At 43.8% G+C, this 22538-nt stretch overlaps 1 protein-coding gene and 2 non-coding genes across 3 annotated transcripts; all 3 read left to right on the top strand.

Moving 5' to 3' along the window:
• Window positions 1–9790: 9790 nt before the first annotated feature.
• LOC110486084 (eukaryotic initiation factor 4A-III) lies at window positions 9791–21976 on the top strand. Its single transcript, XM_021557425.2, has 12 exons — window positions 9791–10147; window positions 10705–10777; window positions 13395–13461; window positions 13767–13829; window positions 14262–14394; window positions 16721–16801; window positions 17119–17260; window positions 18316–18454; window positions 19341–19456; window positions 20238–20345; window positions 21410–21537; window positions 21759–21976. Exons 1-12 carry the CDS (start codon window positions 9994–9996, stop codon window positions 21773–21775), a joined length of 1221 nt encoding a protein of 406 aa, XP_021413100.1. The 5' UTR covers window positions 9791–9993; the 3' UTR covers window positions 21776–21976.
• Window positions 16327–16459, top strand: LOC118938617. The gene has a single exon (XR_005035824.1). It is a non-coding gene; the product is annotated as a small nucleolar RNA SNORA54 (small nucleolar RNA).
• On the top strand, window positions 17814–17947 carry LOC118938616. The gene has a single exon (XR_005035823.1). It is a non-coding gene; the product is annotated as a small nucleolar RNA SNORA54 (small nucleolar RNA).
• Window positions 21977–22538: the final 562 nt, after the last annotated feature.

Genomic DNA, 22538 nt, shown 5'->3' with positions numbered 1-22538 from the left:
TCCCCAAAGAATGATGTTTCCACCTCCATGCTTCACAGTTGGGATGGTGTTCTTGGGGTTGTACTCATCCTTCTTCTTCCTCCAAACACGGCGAGTGGATTTTCGACCAAAAGGCTCTATTTTTTTCTCATCGGACCACATGACCTTCTCCCATTCCTCCTCTGGATCATCGAGATGGTCATCGGCAAACTTCAGACGGGCCTGGACATGTGCTGGCTTGATCAGGGGGACCTTGTGTGCGCTGCAGGATTTTAATCCATGACGGCGTAGTGTGTTACTAATGGTTTTCTTTGAGACTGTGGTCCCAGCTCTCTTCAGGTCATTGACCAGGTCCTGCTGTGTAGTTCTGGGCTGATCCCTCACCTTCTTCATGATCATTGATGCCCCACGAGGTGAGATCTTGCATGGAGCCCCAGACCGAGGGTGATTGACCGTCATCTTGAACTTCCATTTTCTAATAATTGCGCCAACAGTTGTTGCCTTCTCACCAAGCTGCTTGCCTTTTGTCCTGTAGCCCATCCCAGCCTTGTGTAGGTCTACAATTTTACCCCTGATGTCCTTACACAACTCTAATGAGTTCAAACAGGTGCAGTTAATAAAGGTAATGAGTGGAGAACAGGAGGGATTCTTAAAGAAAAACTAACAGGTCTGTGAGAGCTGGAATTCTTACTGGTTGGTAGGTGATCAAATACTGATGTCATGCAATAAAATGCAAATTAATTACTTAAAAATCATACAATGTGATTTTCTGGATTTTTGTTTTAGATTCTGTTCTCTACATGCTCTGTAATGTAGGAAAACCTGCAAAATCGGCAGTGTATCAAATACTTGTTCTCCCCACTGTACATATACATAAGAGATGGGTAATGTAGGGTATGTAAACATTATATTAAGTGGCATTGTTTAAAGTGGCTAGTGATACATTTTTTACATCAATTTCCATTATTTAAGTGGCTGGGGTTGAGTCAGTATGTTGGCAGCAGCCACTCAATGTTAGTGGTGGCTGTTTAACAGTCTGATGGCCTTGAGATAGAAGCTGTTTTTCAGTCTCTCAGTCCCTGCTTTGATGCACCTGTACTGACCTCGCCTTCTGGATGATAGCGAGGTGAACAGGCAGTGGCTCGGGTGGTTGTTGTCCTTGATGATCTTTATGGCCTTCCTGTGACATTGGGTGGTGTAGGTGTCCTGGAGGGCAGGTAGTTTGCCCCCGGTGATGAGTTGTGCAGACCTCACTACCCTCTGGAGAGCCTTACGGTTGTGGGCGGAGCAGTTGCCGTACCAGGCGGTGATACAGCCCGCCAGGATACTCTCGATTGTGCATCTGTAGAAGTTTGTGAGTGCTTTAAATGACAAGCTGAATGTCTGAAGAGGCACTGCTGCGCCTTCTTCACAACGCTGTCTGTGTAGGTGGACCAATTCAGTTTGTCCGTGATGTTTACGCCAAGGAACTTAAAACTTACTACCCTCTCCACTACGGTCCCGTCGATGTGGATGGGGGGTGCTCCCTCTGCTGTTTCCTGAAGTCCACAATCATCTCCTTTGTTTTGTTGACGTTGAGTGTGAGGTTATTTTCCTGACACCACACTCCGAGGGCCCTCACCTCCTCCCTGTCGGCCGTCTCGTCGTTGTTGGTAATCAAGCCTACCACTGTGCTGTCGTCCACAAACTTGATGATTGATTTGGTGGCATGCATGGCCACGCAGTCATGGGTGAACAGGGAGTACAGGAGAGACCCCGGGTCTCAAGCTTGATGACGAATTTGGAGGGTACTATGGCGTTAAATGCTGAGCTGTAGTCGATGAACAGCATTCTCACATAGGTATTCCTCTTGTCCAGATGGGTTAGGGCAGTGTGCAGTGTGGTTGCGATTGCGTCGTCTGTGGACCTATTGGGGCGGTAAGCAAATTGGAGTGGGTCTAGGGTGTCAGGTAGGGTGGAGGTGATATGGTCCTTAACTAGTCTCTCAAAGCACTTCATGATGATGGAAGTGAGTGCTACAGGGCGGTAGTCATTTAGCTCAGTTACCTTAGCTTTCTTGGGAACAGGAACAATGGTGTCCCTCTTGAAGCATGTGGGAACAGCAGACTGGGATAAGGATTGATTGAATATGTGCGTAAACACACCAGCCAGCTGGTCTGCGCATGCTCTGAGGACGTGGCTGGGGATGCCGTCTGGGCCTGCAGCCTTGCGAGGGTTAACACGTTTAAATGTTTTACTCACGTCGGCTGCAGTGAAGGAGGGTCCGCAGGTTTATGTAGTGGGACGTGTCAGTGGCACTGTATAGTCCTCAAAGCAAGCAAAAAAGTTATTTAGTCTGTCTGGGAGCAAGACATCATGGTCCGCGACGGGGCTGGTTTTCTTTTGTAATCCGTGATTGACTGTAGACCCTGCCACATACCTCTTCTGTCTGATCCGTTGAATTGCGACTCTACTTTGTCTCTATACTGACGCTTAGCTTGTTTGATTGCCTTGCAGAGGGAATAGATACACTGTTTGTATTCGGTCATGTTTCTGGTCACCTTGCCCTGGTTAAAAGCAGTGGTTCGCGCTTTCAGTTTCGCGTGAATGCTGCCATCAATCGACGGTTTCTGGTTTGGGAATGTTTTAATCGTAGCTGTGGGTATAACATCGTCAATGCACTTTCTAATGAACTCGCTCACCGAATCAGCGTATTCATCAATGTTGTTGTTGGATGCAATGGATCCCAATCCACGTGATCGAAGCAGTCTTGAAGCGTGGAATCAGATTGGTTGGACCAGCGTTGAACAGACCTGAGCGCGGGAGCTTGTTGTTTTAGTCTCTGTATGTAGGCTGGAAGCAACAAAATGGAGTCGTGGTCAGTTTTTCCGATAGGAGGGCGGAGGAGGGCCTTAAATGCGTCGCGGAAGTTAGAATAACAATGATCCAGTGTTTTACCAGCCCTGGTTGCGCAATCGATATGCTGATAGAATTTAGGGAGTCTTGTTTTCAGATTAGCCTTGTTAAAATCCCCAGCTACAATGAATGCAGCCTCAGGATATGTGGTTTCCAGTTTACATAGAGTCAATTAAAGTTTGTTCAGGGCCATCGATGTGTCTGCTTGGGGGGGGGGGGGGAATATATACGGCTGTGATTATAATCGAAGAGAATTCCCTTGGTAGATAATGCGGTCGACATTCGATTGTGAGGAATTCAAAGTCAGGTGAACAGAAGGACTTGAGTTCCTGTATGTTGTTATGATCACACCACTTCTCGTTAATCATAAGGCATACCCCCCCCCCCCTGCCCCTGTTTTTACCAGAAAGATGCTTGTTTCTGTCGCCGCGATGCGTGAAGAAACCAGCTGGCTGCACCGACTCCAATAGAGTCTCTCGTGTGAGCCATGTTTCCGTGAAGCAAAGAACGTTACAGTCTCTGATGTCTCTCTGGAATGCTACTCTTGCTCGGATTTCATTACTCTTGTTGTCAAGAGACTGGACATTGGCGAGTAGTATGCTAGGGAGTGGTGCACGATGTGCCCGTCTCCGGAGCCTGACCAGAAGACCGCTTCGTTTGCCCCTTTTACGACATCGTTGTTTTGGGTCGCCGGCTGGGATCCGATCCATTGTCCTGAGTGGAAGGCAGAACAGGATCCGCTTCGGGAAAGTCATATTCCTGGTCGTAATGATGATGAGTTGACGTTGCTCTTTATATTCAGTAGTTCCTCCCGACTGTATGTAATGAAACCTAAGATTACCTGGGGTACCAATGTAAGAAATAACACGTAAAAAAACTAAATACTGCATAGTTTCCTAGGAACGCGAAGCGAGGCGGCCCTCTCTGTCGGCGCCGGAAGACATTACTGGACAATCTGGACCCTTTCTTTGCACACTCTTGACGTTCTCTCAATCAGCTTCATTAGGAAGGCTTTTCTTGGATATTCCCACATATGCTGAGCACTTGTTGGCTGTTTTTCCTTCACTCTGTAGTCCAACTCATCCCAAACTTTTAGTAAGGCACACCTGTTAATTGAAATGTATTCCAGGTGACCTCATGAAGCTGGTTGAGAGAATGCCAAGAGTGTCCAAAGCTGTCATCAAGGCAAAGAGTGGCTACTTTGAAGAATCGCAAATATAAAATATATTTTGATTTGTTTAACACTTTTCCCGTTACTACATTGTTTTATTTCATGTTTTGATGTCTTCACTATTATTGTACAATGTTGAAAATAGTAAAAATAAAGAAAAACCCTGGAATTAGTAGGTGTGTCCAAACTTTGAATGGTACTGTACATATTGAACTTCCATCCTCTCAGGGCAGGGTCAACAATGTATGAATCTGAATCACCATTATAATCGTTGGCCAGTACAGAGAATCAAATCAAATCAAATGTTATTGGTCGCCTACACATTTAGCAGATGTTATTGCAGGTGTTATAGCGAAATGCTTGTGTTCCTAGCTACAACATTGCAGTAATATCTAACAATACACAACAATACACACAAAGTAAAATAATGGAATTAAGTCAAAAAAAATTGTTAGCTAGCTAGTCACTGGAGGACAACAACAAGAGATGCAACAATTCAAGATTTTTCTTGCAATGATGTTTGGCTTTTGATGTGATGTGATTGGTGTGAAGCCAAATCCAAACTGGCTTCCCTTCACACTTCTTTTCCCATTCACAGTTGAGCTCACTGTTTCGCTCAATGATGCTCACTGGCTTCACTTGCATTTAACGCTATGTGCAGCAACAATGTCATACTCTTTTTGACAAGACAACATCAGATAGATGGGCTACACATACAGAGATAGCAGGGCACTGTTTTGCAAGCTCTGATACTTTCCCTGGTGAGATACATTCAGCCTCTTGCAAACTGAAGGAAAATTATGAAACACAGACGAAAGATACATTGATGTATTTTTTTTGGCACATTTTTTGTGGAAGCGTGGCTTCCCTTGGCATCCATGAATACACGCCATTGACTGTCATTAATAAAGTTAGACTAAAAGATCTTAGTGGAAATAATCATGTACAGACTAAATGGGGTTCTTGATACCATAAAAGAAAAAGAGCAAACATTTGTCATCAAAGGGCGTTTCATGTGGGACAACATCTGTACGCTGAAAGATATTACTACATCCACATCTGAATTTGATTTCTACATTTTGTGAATTGTTTAGAAAAAGCTTTTAATTATGGTTTACGTGAATATTGATGGTCTGTATTGAAATGTTATGGGTTCCCAAGTCCATTAATTGATATGTTTAAGTTACTGTATGCCGATCTACTGTCCAAGTTCATGTAAATGGGGGGGGTGAAGCAGGGTTGCTCACTTAGCACAGCCTTGTATGTAATAGCTATTAGCCCTCTCCTGAAGCAAATGAAAGAAGATCCAAGTATTCAAGGTACTATCACCAGCTCTAGACAGCCTGTTGTCGCACTTGCTTATGCCAATGATGTCATGATCAAAAATCAAGATGAGTTGAAAAGATTAAACAATCATGTTTATTTATACAAAGAAGTCACTCGAGCTAAATTGAACCAAGATAAAAAATGGAGGGTGTTTGGATTGGAACTCCAATACACATACAAGTAAGGGGTGAAATTTGAATTTGGGGTGTATAAATATGTAACCGTAACAGTATAACTTTAGTCCGCTCCCTCGTCGGACTCGAACCAGGGACCCTCTGCACACACACACAACAATCACCCACGAAGCATCGTCACCAATGAGCAATGAAAGCCGTGGCCCTTGCAGAGCAAGGAGAACAACCACTTCAGGTCTCAGAGAGAGTGACAGTCACCGATTGAAACGCTATTAGAGCGCTATTAGCGCGTATTGCTCCTGTGCTTGTCAGAACTAGGAAACTGGTAGTAGTTATAGTAGTTATACTGTAGTTATATATGTGTTCAACCAGTAAGCAAGTCAGAAATGTTCTGAGTTTTCTATTCCCTACTAGTACGTGAACGCGGCATATATTCCTATATTACACTGCTCAAAAAAATAAAGGCAACACTAAAATAACACATCCTAGATCTGAATGAATTAAATATTCTTATTAAATACTTTTTTCTTTACATTGTTGAATGTGCTGACAACAAAATCACACAAAAAATGATCAATGGAAATCAAATTTATCAACCCATGGAGGTCTGGATTTGGAGTCGCACTCAAAATTACACACTACAGGCTGATCCAACTTTGATGTAATGTCCTTAAAACAAGTCAAAATGAGGCTCAGTAGTGTGTGTGTGGCCTCCACGTGCCTGTATGACCTCCCTACAACGCCTGGGCATGCACCTGATGAGGTGGCGGATGGTCTCCTGAGGGATCTCCTCCCAGATCTGGACTAAAGCACCCGCCAACTCCTGGACAGTCTGTGGTGCAACGTCACCCCAAAGTTGGTGGATGGAGCGAGACATGATGTCCCAGATGTGCTCAATTGGATTCAGGTCTGGGGAACGGGCTGGCCAGTCCATAGTATCAATGCCTTCCTCTTGCAGGAACTGCTGACACACTCCAGCCACATGAGGTCTAGCATTGTCTTGAATTAGGAGGAACTCAGGGCCAACCGCACCAGCATATGGTCTCACAAGGGGTTACATTGTGTTGTTTAAGTGTTCCCTTTATATTTTTGAGCAGTGTATATTATATATATTCCTAGTTAGCAACCAGGAAATGGCGGAGCGATTTCTGTAGTGCACCCACATATAAAACAATATATTCAATGAGACAGATATTTAATGGTTGTATAAATGTGAAGCATCCGGTTGACGTTTCCACTTACTACCAAATTTGGTAGTGAGAGGACGCCCACTGGCCGGAAGTGGGATATGAATTCTGCAAATTTTCTCATCCATGAAACATTTGATCTTAATACAGTTTTATGTTCGCAAAACCAGAATATTGTAGCGACCCGCACAGACAGCTGTGTGTTATGTGTTAGGCTAGTAGGTGGTTGTGTTGTACTTACCAGTACCCAGTGTTCGCGGGGTCCGACATGCCAATTAACCTGCTATCTGCCAATCACGGGAATGTCTGGAATGTTCTGATGCCGGGCATCCTGGCGGTTGGCGGAGTGGCGTGGAGGGGGGATGGAGCATTGGAAGTTAAGACCAGGTTTAGCCTTTGTTCTCTCTCTTACTACTGGCCTTCACAGTTGAAGGTCACGGTTGGCTTGTGGGGTATCTTTCGTTTATTTGGCGTGGGCTACTGCCAAACAGTAGCCTGTGTAAAGTTGGGTTAATAAACCGTTGATTCGTAAACTCAACCCTCTGTCTGGACACCTGTTCCTTTATGATCTAGTCTATATAGGTACTCAAGTCCTTCTGTTCACCTGATTTAGAATTCCTCACAATCAAATGTCGACCGCATTATCTACCAAGGGAATTCTCTTCGATTATAATCACAGCCGTATATATTCCCCCCCAAGCAGACACATCGATGGCTCTGAACGAACTTTATTTGACTCTGTGCAAACTGGAATCCATTTATCCGGAGGCTGCATTCATTGTAGCTGGGGATTTTAACAAGGCTAATCTGAAAACAAGACTCCCTAAATTTTATCAGCATATCGATTGCGCAACCAGGGCTGGAAAAACCTTGGATCACTGCTATTCTAACTTCCGCGACGCATATAAGGCCCTGCCCCGCCCTCCTTTCGGAAAAGCTGACCACGACTCCATTTTGTTGATCCCTGCCTACAGACAGAAACTAAAACAAGAAGCTCCCGCGCTGAGGTCTGTTCAACGCTGGTCCGACCAATCTGACTCCACACTCCAAGACTGCTTCCATCACGTGGACTGGGATATGTTTCGTATTGCGTCAGACAACAACATTGACGAATACGCTGATTCGGTGAGCAAGTTCATTAGAACGTGAGTTGAAGATGTCGTTCCCATAGCAACGATTAAAACATTCCCAAACCAGAAACCGTGGATTGATGGCAGCATTCGCGTGAAAATGAAAGCCCGAACCACTGCTTTTAATCAGGGCAAGGTGACCGGAAACATGACCGAATACAAACAGTGTAACTATTCCCTCTGCAAGGAAATCAAACAAGCTAAGCGTCAGTATAGAGACAAAGTAGAATCTCAATTCAACGGCTCAGACACAAGAGGTATGTGGCAGGGTCTACAGTCAATCACGGATTACAAAAAGAAAACCGGCCCCGTCACGGACCAGGATGTCTTGCTCCCAGGCAGACTAAATAACTTTTTTGCCCGCTTTGAGGACAATACAGTGCCACTGACACGGCCTGCAACTAAAACATGCAGACTCTCCTTCACTGCAGCCGACGTGAGGAAAATATTTAAACGTGTCAACCCTTGCAAGGCTGCAGGCCCAGACAGCATCCCCATCCGCGCCCTCAGAGCATGCGCAGACCAGCTGGCTGGTGTGTTTACGCACATATTCAATCAATCCCTATCCCAGTCTGTTGTTCCCACATGCTTCAAGAGGGCCACCATTGTTCCTGTTCCCAAGTAACTGAGCTAAACGACTCACTTCCGTGATCATGAAGTGCTTTGAGAGACTAGTCAAGGACCATATCACCTCCACCCTACCTGACACCCTAGACCCACTCCAATTTGCTTACCGCCCAAATAGGTCCACAGACGATGCAATCTCAACCACACTGCACACTGCCCTAACCCATCTGGACAAGAGGAATACCTATGTGAGAATGCTGTTCATCGACTACAGCTCGGCATTTAACACCATAGTGCCCTCAAAATTCGTCATCAAGCTCGAGACCCTGGGTCTCGACCCCGCCCTGTGCAACTGGGTACTGGACTTCCTGACGGGCCGCCCCCAGGTAGTGAGGGTAGGCAACAACATTTCCACCCCGCTGATCCTCAACACTGGGGCCCCACAAGGGTGCGTTCTGAGCCCTCTCCTGTACTCCCTGTTCACCCACGACTGCGTGGCCACGCACGCCTCCAACTCAATCATCAAGTTTGCGGACGACACAACAGTGGTAGGCTTGATTACCAACAACGACGAGACGGCCTACAGGGAGGAGGTGAGGCTCCTCGGAGTGTGGTGTCAGGAAAATAACCTCACACTCAACGTCAACAAAACTAAGGAGATGATTGTGGACTTCAGGAAACAGCAGAGGGAACACCCCCCTATCCACATCGATGGAACAGTAGTGGAGAGGGTAGTAAGTTTTTAGTTCCTCGGCTTGCACATCACAGACAAACTGAATTGGTCCACCCACACACAGACAGCATCGTGAAGAAGGGCCTCTTCAACCTCAGGAGGCTGAAGAAATTCGGCTTGTCACCAAAAGCACTCACAAACTTCTACAGATGCACAATCGAGAGCATCCTGTCGGGCTGTATCACCGCCTGGTACGGCAACTGCTCCGCCCACAACCGTAAGGCTCTCCAGAGGGTAGTGAGGTCTGCACAACGCATCACCGGGGGCAAACTACCTGCCCTCCAGGACACCTACACCACCCGATGTCACAGGAAGGCCATAAAGATCATCAAGGACAACAACCACCCGAGCCACTGCCTGTTCACCCCGCTATCATCCAGAAGGCGAGGCCAGTACAGGTGCATCAAAGCTGGGACCGAGAGACTGAAAAACAGCTTCTATCTCAAGGCCATGGGGCACGCACAACTGGCAAAGCGTCGTCCATCATTTTAAATAATAATTTGTTCTTAACTGAATTTCCTCGTCACAGAGTAGGCCTTCCTTAACGGAAATATGCAGATACTAGAACGCGCCAATAGAATATCACTAGCGCGTGCTTGGCTCTGCCCACCTCCTTGTTTGTTCTGCCCACTATGACTCATTGTTTCCATTGAAAACAACAAGCTGTGATCTATCGTGGTTTATCCTTGGTACACCTTTATTCGGATCTCTATGGTGACGACACAGAATACGTCATGCAAATTCTCGTCTCTTGCTTTTGGCGTCACTAGAGCGACACATGCGGCTGTCTTTTTTCTACCTACCGCAGCAGAACTCGAGCTGGTGAAGTTGTTGATTTCATTCGTATTTTGTGAAAACGCTCACAAAAGCCATGGAAGTAGCCACCGTACCGCGCACGAGGCGCCTGTTGAAGGAGGAAGACATGACCAAGGTCGAGTTTGAGACCAGCGAGGAGGTCGATGTTACTCCTACTTTCGACACGATGGGCCTACGAGAGGATCTCCTCCGTGGGATTTACGCATACGGTAGGGCCGGGGGTTTGTTTGGGACAGTGGGCCCATATAGGCAGCTAACGTTACCCAAGTAAGTTATTTGAACATTTTCTGTACTTCATGATTCAGTTGCACACTCAGAACCAACACATACTGCGAGTGTTGGATGAAAAAAGCCTGACTGATGTATTTGTTTTTCATTAGTTAGCGTTAGCCAACTAACGTTACCTAGTTAATAATTCGTTTCATTGAACCTAGCTAACTCGCTACCTAGCTAATGTTAGCTAACTAGCATGCCCCACCTCCTTTAGTATTTAGTACATGTTGCATTTTCCTCACTTGTCGATTAATATTTTTGTGTGAGCATTTTGCTCTGCATGTGCCGCCATCTGTTCTAGCCACTGATAATAACATTTGACACGAACAGTCTGCACAACTGGAAAAGTATTCAGTACTACCAGCTATATTTTCCAGTTGCTCAAAGGATTACATGAGTAGTATGTAGTGTTCATGGAACTATGTATGTAGTGTTCACTGGAAAGAGTATCATGGGCCTACATAATTAACCACCTTTTATTTCTTATTCTCAGGATTCGAGAAGCCTTCCGCAATCCAACAAAGAGCAATTAAACAGATCATCAAGGGTAGAGATGTCATTGCACAGTAAGTAATGACTGTTTACGCTGGAGAACTACAATGTCCAGAGCCACACAATATACTTAAATGTTTGGAACTTTGGCTATTCACCAGGGGTGTATTCATTAGTCGGATTCTGTTTTGTCTTTTGCAATGGGAACCGTTTGCTTTAAGAATCAAATAGGGGGGGGCGGCATGTGGGCTACCTGAATTGGTCCAGTAGAAACAACATTTTTACATTTTGGAGTAGGGATGCACAATATATTGGTGAACCTATCGGAATCTGCCAATATCAGCTAAAAAAGTCAACAACGGTATCTGCTGATGTGTAGTTTAACGGCGACGTAAAAAAAAAACGATGTCAAAGCTGACGTGCATACCTATAATAACGTAGGTACATGATATAATGACGCCACGTAAAATGTTGCGATACACCAGCATTCCTAACCTAGCCCACAATGTCTGCTGAGTGGATTGAGCAGTCAACAAGTCGAGCAGTCATTTGAAAAAGTAAGAACGATTCAAAGGCGAAATCCATTAACGCCAAGATAATTTAATTCATTGCCCTTCACAATCAACCGTTCTCTTGTCGTGGGTGATGTTGGCTTTTGCGGTCGAGCACCGGTACACACTGTTACCAAGTGCGCTATTGTTCAGCTGTTGCCCTACCGGAGTTGCACAGTAATAGCGTAACTGCTATTAGCTTCACGATATACTATGGAATGCCGTTTCATGACACTATTTGACAATCGCACTATTTCATACGTTAAATAAGCTTTTAAGTTGACAAGTCAAAACAGTTCAATCATAGAATGTTGTGTGTTCTGAATTTGCACATGCAAGCTTCACACAGCTGTGAAGAGTTTACGCAAATATTAGCATTGTAGCTCTTATCGCTGGACTGTGACTGAAGTCACCTCCCCAGTCAGCCTATTGTATGTATTGACATTCATATGGCACTGTACAGCTTTACCTAAGGATTTGGGATCAATGAAATGGGCTAACGGTCTACTCAATACCTAAGATATTTTTCCCAACAGAGTTATCAGACTCCAAAACATCATGGCAGTATTGTTTTTCCTGGGGAATAGTGCTCAATACACATAGGTAGACAATAATAAATGTGTCTCAATTCATTTGTTTCAGAGTCCCGCAATAAGCGCTATGATTCTAATGTTCTCTGGGTGTCACTGAGAAGACTGATACCCCATGTCATTGATCCACAATCCATAGATAAGGCTGTACAGTGAAATAAGTATGCCCCAATGCAGTTCTAAAGTATAATACATCCAGTGTGATTTCAACCGGTTTTTGTCAAACTAACAAATTATTGTATTTTGTTGATTTTATATAACATTCCAACCTCGTTCGTTCAGCATGATCTATTCATTTATGGCATAATTCTACTATTTGTATGCATTTGAATCCCTGTCAATGACACACTTTTATTTTGAAGGCTAACTGCAAAGTCCACCATTGTGGCTAATCCTTATTGTGGCTAGCTTCACATAGATGGGTCAGAACACCATTAATCAAATAAGACCTGTCTTATAAATCAGGGTTATTTTAGATGACACCTAGCTATATAGTTAGCTAGCTAACTATAGCTACTGAAACAGATTGTCGTTTTGCTATATTTTGGGGAAGAACATTGTTTGCATCCATGAGCTAGCTAGCTGTTTTTTTTATGACCAGCATTGTAGGTGCGCGAGACAACTTTACCAGCATCATAGCATACGTATCGATTAATCGTTGTGACATATTAACTTGTTAAATTATGTAACGTGCAGTCATTCAGGTCCTGATTGGTCAACAAGCTTAATTGACAGGTGTATCTTTTTTAACACGCAAAGTCCTGGTTGAGAATGAAATGACTAAACAAATGAACATTGGAACAGCAAGTAAGTGAACGAAATAGGTTTTGATTATGTTTTGCTGATAATGGGGGCATATGTAAATGCCAACAAAATAACTTTTTGGTCAGTGTGGTGTGTATAACCTTTAATTAACTAGGCAAGTCAGTTAAGAATAAATTCTTATTTACAATGACGGCCTACCCCAAACGACACTGAGCTAATTGCGTGCTGCCCTATGGGACTCCCAATCACGGCCGGATGTGATACCGCCTCGATTCGACCCAGGGACTGTAGTGACGCCTCTTGCACTGAGATGCATTGCCTTAGACCGCTGTGTGTCTTTTTTTTTTTATTTTTTTTATTTAACCTTTATTTAACCAGGCAAGTCAGTTAAGAACAAATTCTTATTTTCAATGACGGCCTGGGAACAGTGGGTTAACTGCCTGTTCAGGGGCAGAACGACAGATTTGTACCTTGTCAGCTCGGGGGTTTGAACTCACAACCTTCCGGTTACTAGTCCAACACTCTAACCACTAGGCTACCCTGCCGCCCCTGTTAACTATTTAACCGTACTAGAATGCTTAAAAGGCTGTTAAATATCGGGTATTGTTTTGTTTTTTTGCCATGGAAAAATATCGGTATCGGTCAAAAAATTAATGTCGGTGCATCACTAATTTGGAGTAAACAGTTTCCAACCTAATGATAAATACTCCCCAAGGCCATTGTTCAAATGTTTATCATGGCTGTTGAATTACCAACTTTCTCTGTTCTTCAACACCTTTCTTTAGGTCTCAGTCAGGAACAGGAAAGACTGCCACATTTTGCGTATCAGTGCTGCAGTGTCTTGACATTCAGGTATTTGAGTAAGGTTATGTGCAGACTAGGGCCCGTATCCAGCGTCTCAGAGTAGGAGGGCTGATCTAGTACGAGTTTTTCATTTGAGATCATAGTTAATCATTTTATATCAACGTGTAGGACGAGATCCTAGATCAGCACTCTTACTTTGAGGCTACATGAATACAAGCCCTGTTGTGGGTACTGTTATCATCACATAGCAGTTTTGGATCATCTAACATTTTGTGAAATTTTCTCTCGCTTTGAATATGTGGAGTTTGGACAATGTGAGCAAAGTGATTTTTTTGTTGTTGGTTTTGTCACAGGTGCGTGAAACCCAAGCACTGATCCTGGCTCCCACCAGAGAGTTAGCTGGACAGATACAGAAGGTATGTGACTGAATATCAAGTGTCTTCTGATGGACTGGGGAAAACTGCTTTGGGAGATGAGGGTTGTTTGTGTTCAGTAGGACACACAGTTGCAAAATGTAAAGTGTTTCTATTGGGCAGGTTCGGGGTCCTGTTCATTCATCAGAACGCTGTGCAACGGAAAATGGGAACAAGTGTTTATTTGATTATGTTTAGATTGTACCTTTCTGTTTCAAAACATTTTCTCCTGTTGTTTGCCGACTGAACACGGCCCAGATCAGAACATTGGCAAAGGTTTGAATTGGTGAAAGCCTTGGCTGGAGGGAGTTTCCACCATTGTTAAATCTGTGACGGGGAGTGTGCAAGTGCACATTCCGGTAGAAGAGTAGACCATTTGGATGCAACCATTGTCTCCTATTATTCAGATGTTAAAATCCCTTCGCCCTTTTCTAGGTGCTCCTGGCCCTAGGTGACTACATGAACGTCCAGTGTCATTCCTGCATCGGAGGGACAAACGTGGGTGAGGACATCCGCAAACTGGACTATGGCCAGCATGTAGTAGCAGGGACCCCTGGGAGAGTGTTTGGTGAGTTCCCTGGACCCTAACCTTCTAGTATCCAGAGGTATGAACGTCTGTGTCTGCCCAGCTAAGAAGACTAGATATTTATTATCTCTTAGAATTCTGTCACAGGAATCAAAACTGAATTTCGCTGTTTCACTTCGTGGGTTCAGTCTGGATTAGAGGTCGACCGATTCATTGTAATGGCCGATTAATTAGGGACGATTTCAAGTAAAAAAAAATGTTTACACCTTTATTTAACTAGGCAAGTCTGTTAAGAACAAATTCTTATTTTCAATGGCGGCCTAGGAACGGTGGGTTAACTGCCTTATTCAGGGGCAAAACGACAGATTTTTACCTTGTCAGCTCAGGGATTTGTTTTTACAACCTTCCGGTTACTAGTCCAACGTTCTAACCACCTGCCACATTGCACGCGGCAGGCTGACTACCTGTTACGCGAGGGCAGCAAGAAGCCAAGGTAAGTTGCTAGCTAGCATTAAACTTATCTAATAAAAAACAATCAATCTTAGCATAATCACGAGTTAACTACACATGGTTGATGACATTACTAGTTTATCTAGCGAGTCCTGCGTTGCATATGCAGTGCAGTGCCTGTTAATTTCTCATCGAATCACAGCCTACTTCGCCAAACAGGTAATGATTTAACAAGCGCATTCGTGAAAAGGGCACTGTCGTTGCACCAATGTGTACCAAACCATAAACATCAATGCCTTTCTCAATACACAAGTATGTATTTTTAAACCTGCATATTTAGTTAATATTGCCTGCTAACATGAATTTCTTATAACTATGGAAATTGTGTCACTTCTCTTGCGTTCCGTGCAAGCAGAGTCAGGGTATATGCAGCAGTTTGGGCCGCCTAGCTCGTTGCGAACTGTGTGAAGTTCATTTATTCCTAACAAAGACCGTAATTAATTTGTCAGTATTGTACATAATTATGACATAACATTGAAGGTTGTGCAATGTAACAGCAATATTTAGACTTATGGATGCCACCCATTAGATAAAATACGGAACGGTTCCATATTTCACTAAAAGAATAAACGTTTTGTTTTCGAAATTATAGTTTCCAGATTTGACCATATTAATAACCAAAAGCTCGTGTTTCTGTGTGTTATCAGTCTGACTGGGCAGTGGTAGGCAGCAGCAGGCTGTAAGCATTCATTCAAACAGCACTTTTGTGTGTTTTGCCAGCAGCTCTTCGCTGTGCTTCAAGCATTGAGCTGTTTATGACTTCAAGCCTATCAGCTCCCGAGATTAGGCTGGTGTAACCAATGTGAAATTGCTAGCTGGTTAGCGGGGTGCACACTAATAGCGTTTCAAACGTTACTCGCTCTGAGACATGGAGCCACGGCTTTTGTGGAGCGATGGGTAACGATGCTTCAAGGGTGGCTGTTGATGTGTTCCTGGTTCAAGCCCGGGTAGGGCCGAGGAGAGGGACGGAAGCTATACTGTTACACTGGCAATACTAAAGTGCCTATAAGAACATCCAACAGTCAAAGGTATATGAAATACAAATCGCATAGAGAGAAATAGTCCTATAATAACCTAAAACTTCTTACCTGGGAATATTGAAGACTCCTGTTAAAAGGAACCACCAGCTTTCATATGTTCTCATGTTCTGAGCAAGGAACTTAAATGTTAGCTTTCTTACATGGCACATATTGCACTTTTACTTTCTTCAACACTTTTTGCATATTTAAACCAAATTGAACATGTTTCATTATTTATTTGAGGCTAAATGTATTTGATTGATGTATTATATTAAGTTAAAATAAGTGTTCATTCAGTATTGTTGTCATTATTATAAATAAATACTTTTTTTTATAAAATCATAATCGGTCGACCTCTAGTCTGGATCTGCCTTCATTGAAACGGTTTGTACCTTTATGTAATGAGGCATACTTACGACAAAAGTAAAGTCAAGAAAATCAGTGTTTGCACTGTTCGTAACCTGGCTCAGTCCTCCAGTGTGAGCTGTGGGTTCCATTCCAGTGCCACAGTAAAGCCCAGAGATTGGCAGAGGTTCAGTACGTCTTGTACCGTTGCTCTGTTCACTCTGGGAACATGACCCCCTCCCCTCCATGTAACACAGACAGGGGAAATAAGGATAGTAAATCAATGACTTATGGTCCCACTCCAGCCACCCAATCACATTTTTCACATGATTTACCTGAGACCAGAACATTTCAAAGGAAGATAACCAGAAAATATGCACGAGTAGACAATCATGTCATGGGCTCCCTGTAGTCACCACAGGTTGTGTCTTCAAAGTCAGAGTATGAATTGAGAAGATTCCCCTCCATAATGCAGGCACTGCTCTGTTCTTTAGATATGATCCGCAGGAGGAGTTTGAGGACGCGTGCCATCAAGATGCTGGTGCTGGACGAAGCAGATGAAATGCTCAACAAGGGTAAGTCAGACACGTTGTTGTTCATTACAAAGATGAAACAAAAGACCTCTTCCAATTGTGTGTTTCTGGTCTCCTGTTGCCCAAAAAACAACAAGAACATGAGGTCAGGTGGTAAAGCAGGATAAGTTTCAGGGCTGCTTTGTCGTTCCCCCTGCACACATCAACTAGTTTCCAACTATCCCTGTCTGCAACCCACGGCAGGCAGGGATGCTTGGTCTCAGACACTTTTGCACAGGAAAGTCGTTTTGACGGTCTGTGCGACTTTTCCCAGAAAGTGTAGTGTAATATTAAGGGGGAATATCTTTCCCGTCCGGCAGGTTTCAAAGAGCAGATCTACGACGTGTACCGGTACCTGCCCCCCGCCACCCAGGTCTGTCTGATCAGCGCCACGCTGCCCCACGAGATCCTGGAGATGACCAACAAGTTCATGACCGACCCCATCCGCATCCTGGTCAAACGGTGAGTCAAGCGTTACTCGGCTGTATATTAGGAAATCACCACCCTGGTTTCTATTCTAGTGGAACCAACCTGGTCGCTGTGTTGAGACTCGTTCAAGTTGTGAACTCTAGGGGGCAGCATTGTGTAATGTATACAAGGAGGAAAGTAAATCAGCCGGTCCTAAATCACTCCCTACCCCATGGCCCTAACCCTTTGTTTCTGCAGGTCTGTAAGGTGGAAGCAATATAGTGGATGCTCCACCACTGAACTGCTTATATGTATCCAGACCCTATACATCTGCAATCATCCAGGGGTTAGGGGCGAGGGGTTGGGAGTGATTTGGGACCGGTTTAGTCTGAATACATGTACTTAGTCTGAATATAAACCTCATATATATATATATATATGTATATGTATATATGTATGTATGTCATCAGAGAATCAGCCATGCTTAAATCGAAAAGACCCCCACCGTTCCTGTGGGACCTTTCAGAAGAGAAAAGAGAAATGCTCCGTCTTATCTATACCACTATTTCTGATTTATTATTTAGCCGAGTCAAGGAAATCTTCCCTTTGGCACTGTTCGTAACCTGGCTCAGTCCTCAGTGTGAGCTGTGGGTTCCATTCCAGTGCCACAGTAAAGCCCAGAGAGTGACAGGGGTCCGGTACGTCTTGTACCGCTTCTCTGTTCGCTCTCTGGGAACATGAAACTAAAACCCTTTTTGGGGCCTTTGCGCCCTGCTTAGAAAAGGCAGGGTAGCCTAGTGGTTAGAGCATTGGACTAGTAACCGGAAGGTTGCAAGTTCAAACCCCCGAGCTGACAAGGTACAAATCTGTCGTTCTGCCCCTGAACAGGCAGTTAACCCACTGTTCCTAGGCCGTCATTGAAAATAAGAATTTGTTCTTAACTGACTTGCCTAGTTAAATAAAGGTAAATATGGAAGGAAAGAAAGGAGTTGACTGGAATAGGAAGACCTGCACTCACTGGAAAAAAGTATTTAGATGTGTTCCTTTTCTTTAGCAGCAGAAGAGGTCCAATACTGAGTTAACCCTTCTCTTCCTTTTCCCTATCCCAGTGATGAGTTGACTCTAGAGGGCATCAAGCAGTTCTTTGTGGCAGTAGAGAGGGAGGAGTGGAAGTTTGACACCCTGTGTGACCTGTATGACACCCTCACCATCACACAGGCTGTCATCTTTTGCAACACCAAGCGGAAGGTCTGTACACAACTAAAACAAAGTTACATTTATTGCGAGGTTGTCCCTAAACACTGATCTTCGGTCAGTTTAGCATTTTCCCCAATAATAGTTAGTTGGGATTAAGGGAGGGGAAGCTGATCCTAAATCTGTGCCTTAGGAGAAACTTCACTGGAACTACTTGGGTTGTTGGCAGCTGTTGACAGTTCCTCCTAGTGAGTACTGTCTCCCTTAGCCTATATGTACTGGTAAAAAATAGGGATGGGCAGGAGTACTCCATTGAAAGTTTGTATTTGATCGGTAATGTGTACTTGACATTTTTAAATGCAACTATTTAGCAGGTTCAATTTATAAGCACTGTCAAAATGTCCCGACACGAAGATGTTTGCTTGTGGAATATGTCAAGCGCAGTGAAGATATGTTGCGTATCGTTTTCAGTTTTGTATCAGAACCAAATGCATTCTTTGAAATGCCCACCATTGTTAGAAAAAAAATGAAGCGGTCCCAGCTATTTTGTCGTGCTTCCGTCTCCCCAGGGCCAACATGCTTTGACATTGTTAGTTTGACCAATGAATGCCAGTGTTTCCTCAACCTCTCATTGAACACCGATGAATGTCATGATAATCTTTGTTTGCACTGTTAGTAACCTGGCTCTGTCCTCAGTGAGAGCTGTGGGTTTCATTGCAGTGCTACGCTAAAGCCCAGAGAGTGGCAGGGATAACAGCACGACTTGTACTGTTTATCTGTTCACTCTCTAGGAACATAAAGCCCCGTCAAGGGATGTGTCCTAAATGGCGCCCTATTCCCTACATTGTGTATTTCAGGGAGCATGTTTGGCATGATCCCTGAAATGCATTGTCATACGTTTGGCCTGAGCCTCTATCTGTCCTCGCTCTGCTCGCGATAGGTTGACTGGCTGACTGAGAAGATGAGGGAGGCCAACTTCACTGTTTCCTCCATGCACGGAGACATGCCCCAGAAGGAGAGGGAGTCCATCATGAAAGAGTTCCGGTCCGGCGCCAGGTAATGATGAAATAGTCTGTTTTAGCATCCCAATCAATCTTTGAAGGCTATTCAATAAGTTAATTGACCTTTTTATTATTTTTTTCATTTTGGGTGTGTGACCACTGGGTCAATATTTATCAATAGTGAATGTGCTCTCGTGTCAGTAGTTACTTTGTCATATTTCTATGAGAAAGTTGAAGCTGGTCTTACACTTAACTTTTTTAATTTATTTTTTATTCTCCGTGTGCAATCACCAATAATTTGCACATCTAGATGTATATCTGACTCGTTTGATGGCCAGAGACGTTAACTTAGCTTAGTTGGTCGAACAGTCTCTTAGCAGGAAGAACATTTAGATCCTATTATATGACAATGTACTGTATCGCCTGGATTCTTTCTGGTCCACCTGATAGAGAATGTTGTCTTTCATATACAATACCGGACAGTTCCCACACTAGATAAAGCGTACTTGTGGACTGAACACTTAAATGAACATTCTTCATTGCACTGTTCGTAACCAGGCTCAGTGAGAGCTTTGTTCCATTCCTGTGCCACAGTAAAACCCAGAGAGTAGCCGTGGTCCAGTACGTCTTGTGCTTTTTCTCTGTTCACTCCCTGGAAACATGTCTACTGTTCTTTTAAATCTCCCAGGGGTGGACTTGGGTCGTATTAATTGGTGCACACCGTAGCAAAACATTTAGCAAAGTTCAGATAGTCCCTCTCTGTTTGAACCCGTTTAGTTTCAAGTGAATACGACCTTGGTTTGGCCTAACGTGGATCTCCTCTTCCCACCCCGTAGCCGAGTGCTTATCTCCACTGATGTGTGGGCCCGAGGTCTGGACGTGCCCCAGGTGTCCCTCATCATCAACTACGACCTGCCCAACAACAGAGAGCTGTACATCCACAGGTATGTCTGGCTGCCCTACTCAGAGAACTACTATGCATACCTAATATTGCTTAGTTTCTAATGTGGCTATTCGGACAACGCGGAAGTCGAGAAAATCACCTGGCTCAGTCCTCAGTTTGAGCTGTGGGTTCCATTCCAGTGCCACAGTAAAACCCAGAGAGTGGCAGAGGTCAAGTACGTTGTGTACCTTTTTCTCTGTTCAGTCTTTCAGGACACTAAAAGCCTATTTTTATGGTCAATCCGACATCTGTAGTGGTCGTATTGCGTTTACAGCGATGCGGACTGCGCAGAAGTCAGAGCATTCATACTTGCGCTTTGGGGAGCTGTCATACGCATCCAATAAATTGGTCTGCGCCGCACCACTCGTAGTGATACAAAGCTAATCGCTATAGCCATCCAGCTAGTTGTGAACAACTGGCTAAACGAAAAAACAAGACCTTACCTCTTCAGATGTTGGCGTCCGTTTCCCGGTGATTGACATAGGAGCTCAGCCAAGATGGCATTAAAAAGGCTGCACCGTTTTCCCACCTGTATCTCTGTCCTGAATCTCCCCATTGCCCCCAGCGAAATGTGCCTACATTTAGGCTGTTAATGTGTTCCACACTGTTAAGGTAAAAATGAGTCTAATGCTTGAATGTCAACCCCAATACATGTTCGTGTCATCAATCAACTGCATTACAGTTAAGAATGACTGACTACCACCACCAATTTCTGTATGCTAGCTATGCTACCAGATTATACAAACAGGAGTTAGCATTTAGCAGTCACTTGTTCTAAACTTGGAAAAATGTCTAAATGTTATGCAGCGAAAACAGCCAAATATATCCAAATTGGATTTTAGTAACCATATTCGGGTCCTGTTATACAGTACATCAATCATGACGGTTTTGACATATCCACTCAGATCAGATTTGTTGAATGTAGGCCAATCCAGTGCCCTTCGCTCCCCCATGGTCTGCATTCCATTGATCTCTTTTACCTCCCTGATCTCTTTCCAGGAGCTTCTGGCCCTTCTGGGCAAAGATTTACTGGTGTTTATGTCCCTCAAACTCCTCTCTTCATAGGATTGGCCGATCGGGTCGTTACGGCCGCAAGGGTGTGGCCATTAACTTTGTGAAGAATGACGACATCCGTATTCTCCGTGACATTGAGCAGTACTATTCCACACAGATCGATGAAATGCCAATGAACGGTAAATTACCATTTGTAAATCTTCTGTCTGAGTATTTAATTGACAATGTTGATATGTTTAGTATTGCTGTTTTGGTTCAAACAACTACATGTAAGTGTTCAGTTTTGTTTCAACCATATACTGGGTTTACAGATTTATGGCCAAATAGACCTGGGGTTCTTTTACAAAAACAGGCGTTGACATTAGATGGCTGTCATTAACATTACATTTGTTCTCCTCAGTGGCTGACCTGATCTAAGGCACAGGTGACGGAAGTGGAGAGACCGCTTTGATTACACTTTGGACCCCTTTTTATTTACTGTTAGAATTCTTGTCTCATTTGTTTTGTTTTTAATAGTCGCTTTGGAACAGCCTTCGAATACTATTGTATTCTTAGGGAAATGCCTACTGCAACCATCAGTTGTTTTGTAAATAAAGAACATTTTGTTTCCCATTTGAATGCAGGTTCATTTCTTTTCCCTGTTTTTAAAGGGGCAATCCGGGATTTTGAAAAAACAACGAAATGGGTACCCCAACCATTTTGTTTTGATAAACATCAAAGGGATTGGGCTGGAAAAATGTAACAACTCTCAAATTCATAGAAAGGGCTATGGTTGCAAGGACTGACCATCCATCCTTGAGATCAAAAGTGTAGTTTTAACCATGTTATGAGGCTATAGAATTTGTTTACAATTACATTCTGTGTGATGTGGTAGATGGATTAACTAAGATCATGAGATATAAGTTCTATTACTTTACAATCACGTCTTCTGTTAGACTTCCATAGGGCTCCAGGTGCAACTGTCAGTCTTATGCCAGGATTCAATCCAATGTTTGTTATAGTGAATTGGACGGCCAACCAAGGTGTCATGTAAATGCAATTTCCCAGGTGTTCCATTCCATTCATGGATCCCTGCTAATTTTGGCCCATGCGTGAATTACCTTTTTTAAAAGACGCTTTGTCTACTGCCTAGTGCACTGCTCTATAAAGTGCCTTGGATTGAAATACGGCCAAGATTTCT

This window comes from Oncorhynchus mykiss, chromosome 13 (assembly GCF_013265735.2).
Source record: "Oncorhynchus mykiss isolate Arlee chromosome 13, USDA_OmykA_1.1, whole genome shotgun sequence".
Classification (NCBI taxonomy): Eukaryota; Metazoa; Chordata; class Actinopteri; order Salmoniformes; family Salmonidae; genus Oncorhynchus; species Oncorhynchus mykiss.
This window is presented reverse-complemented; position numbering and strand designations above follow the sequence as displayed.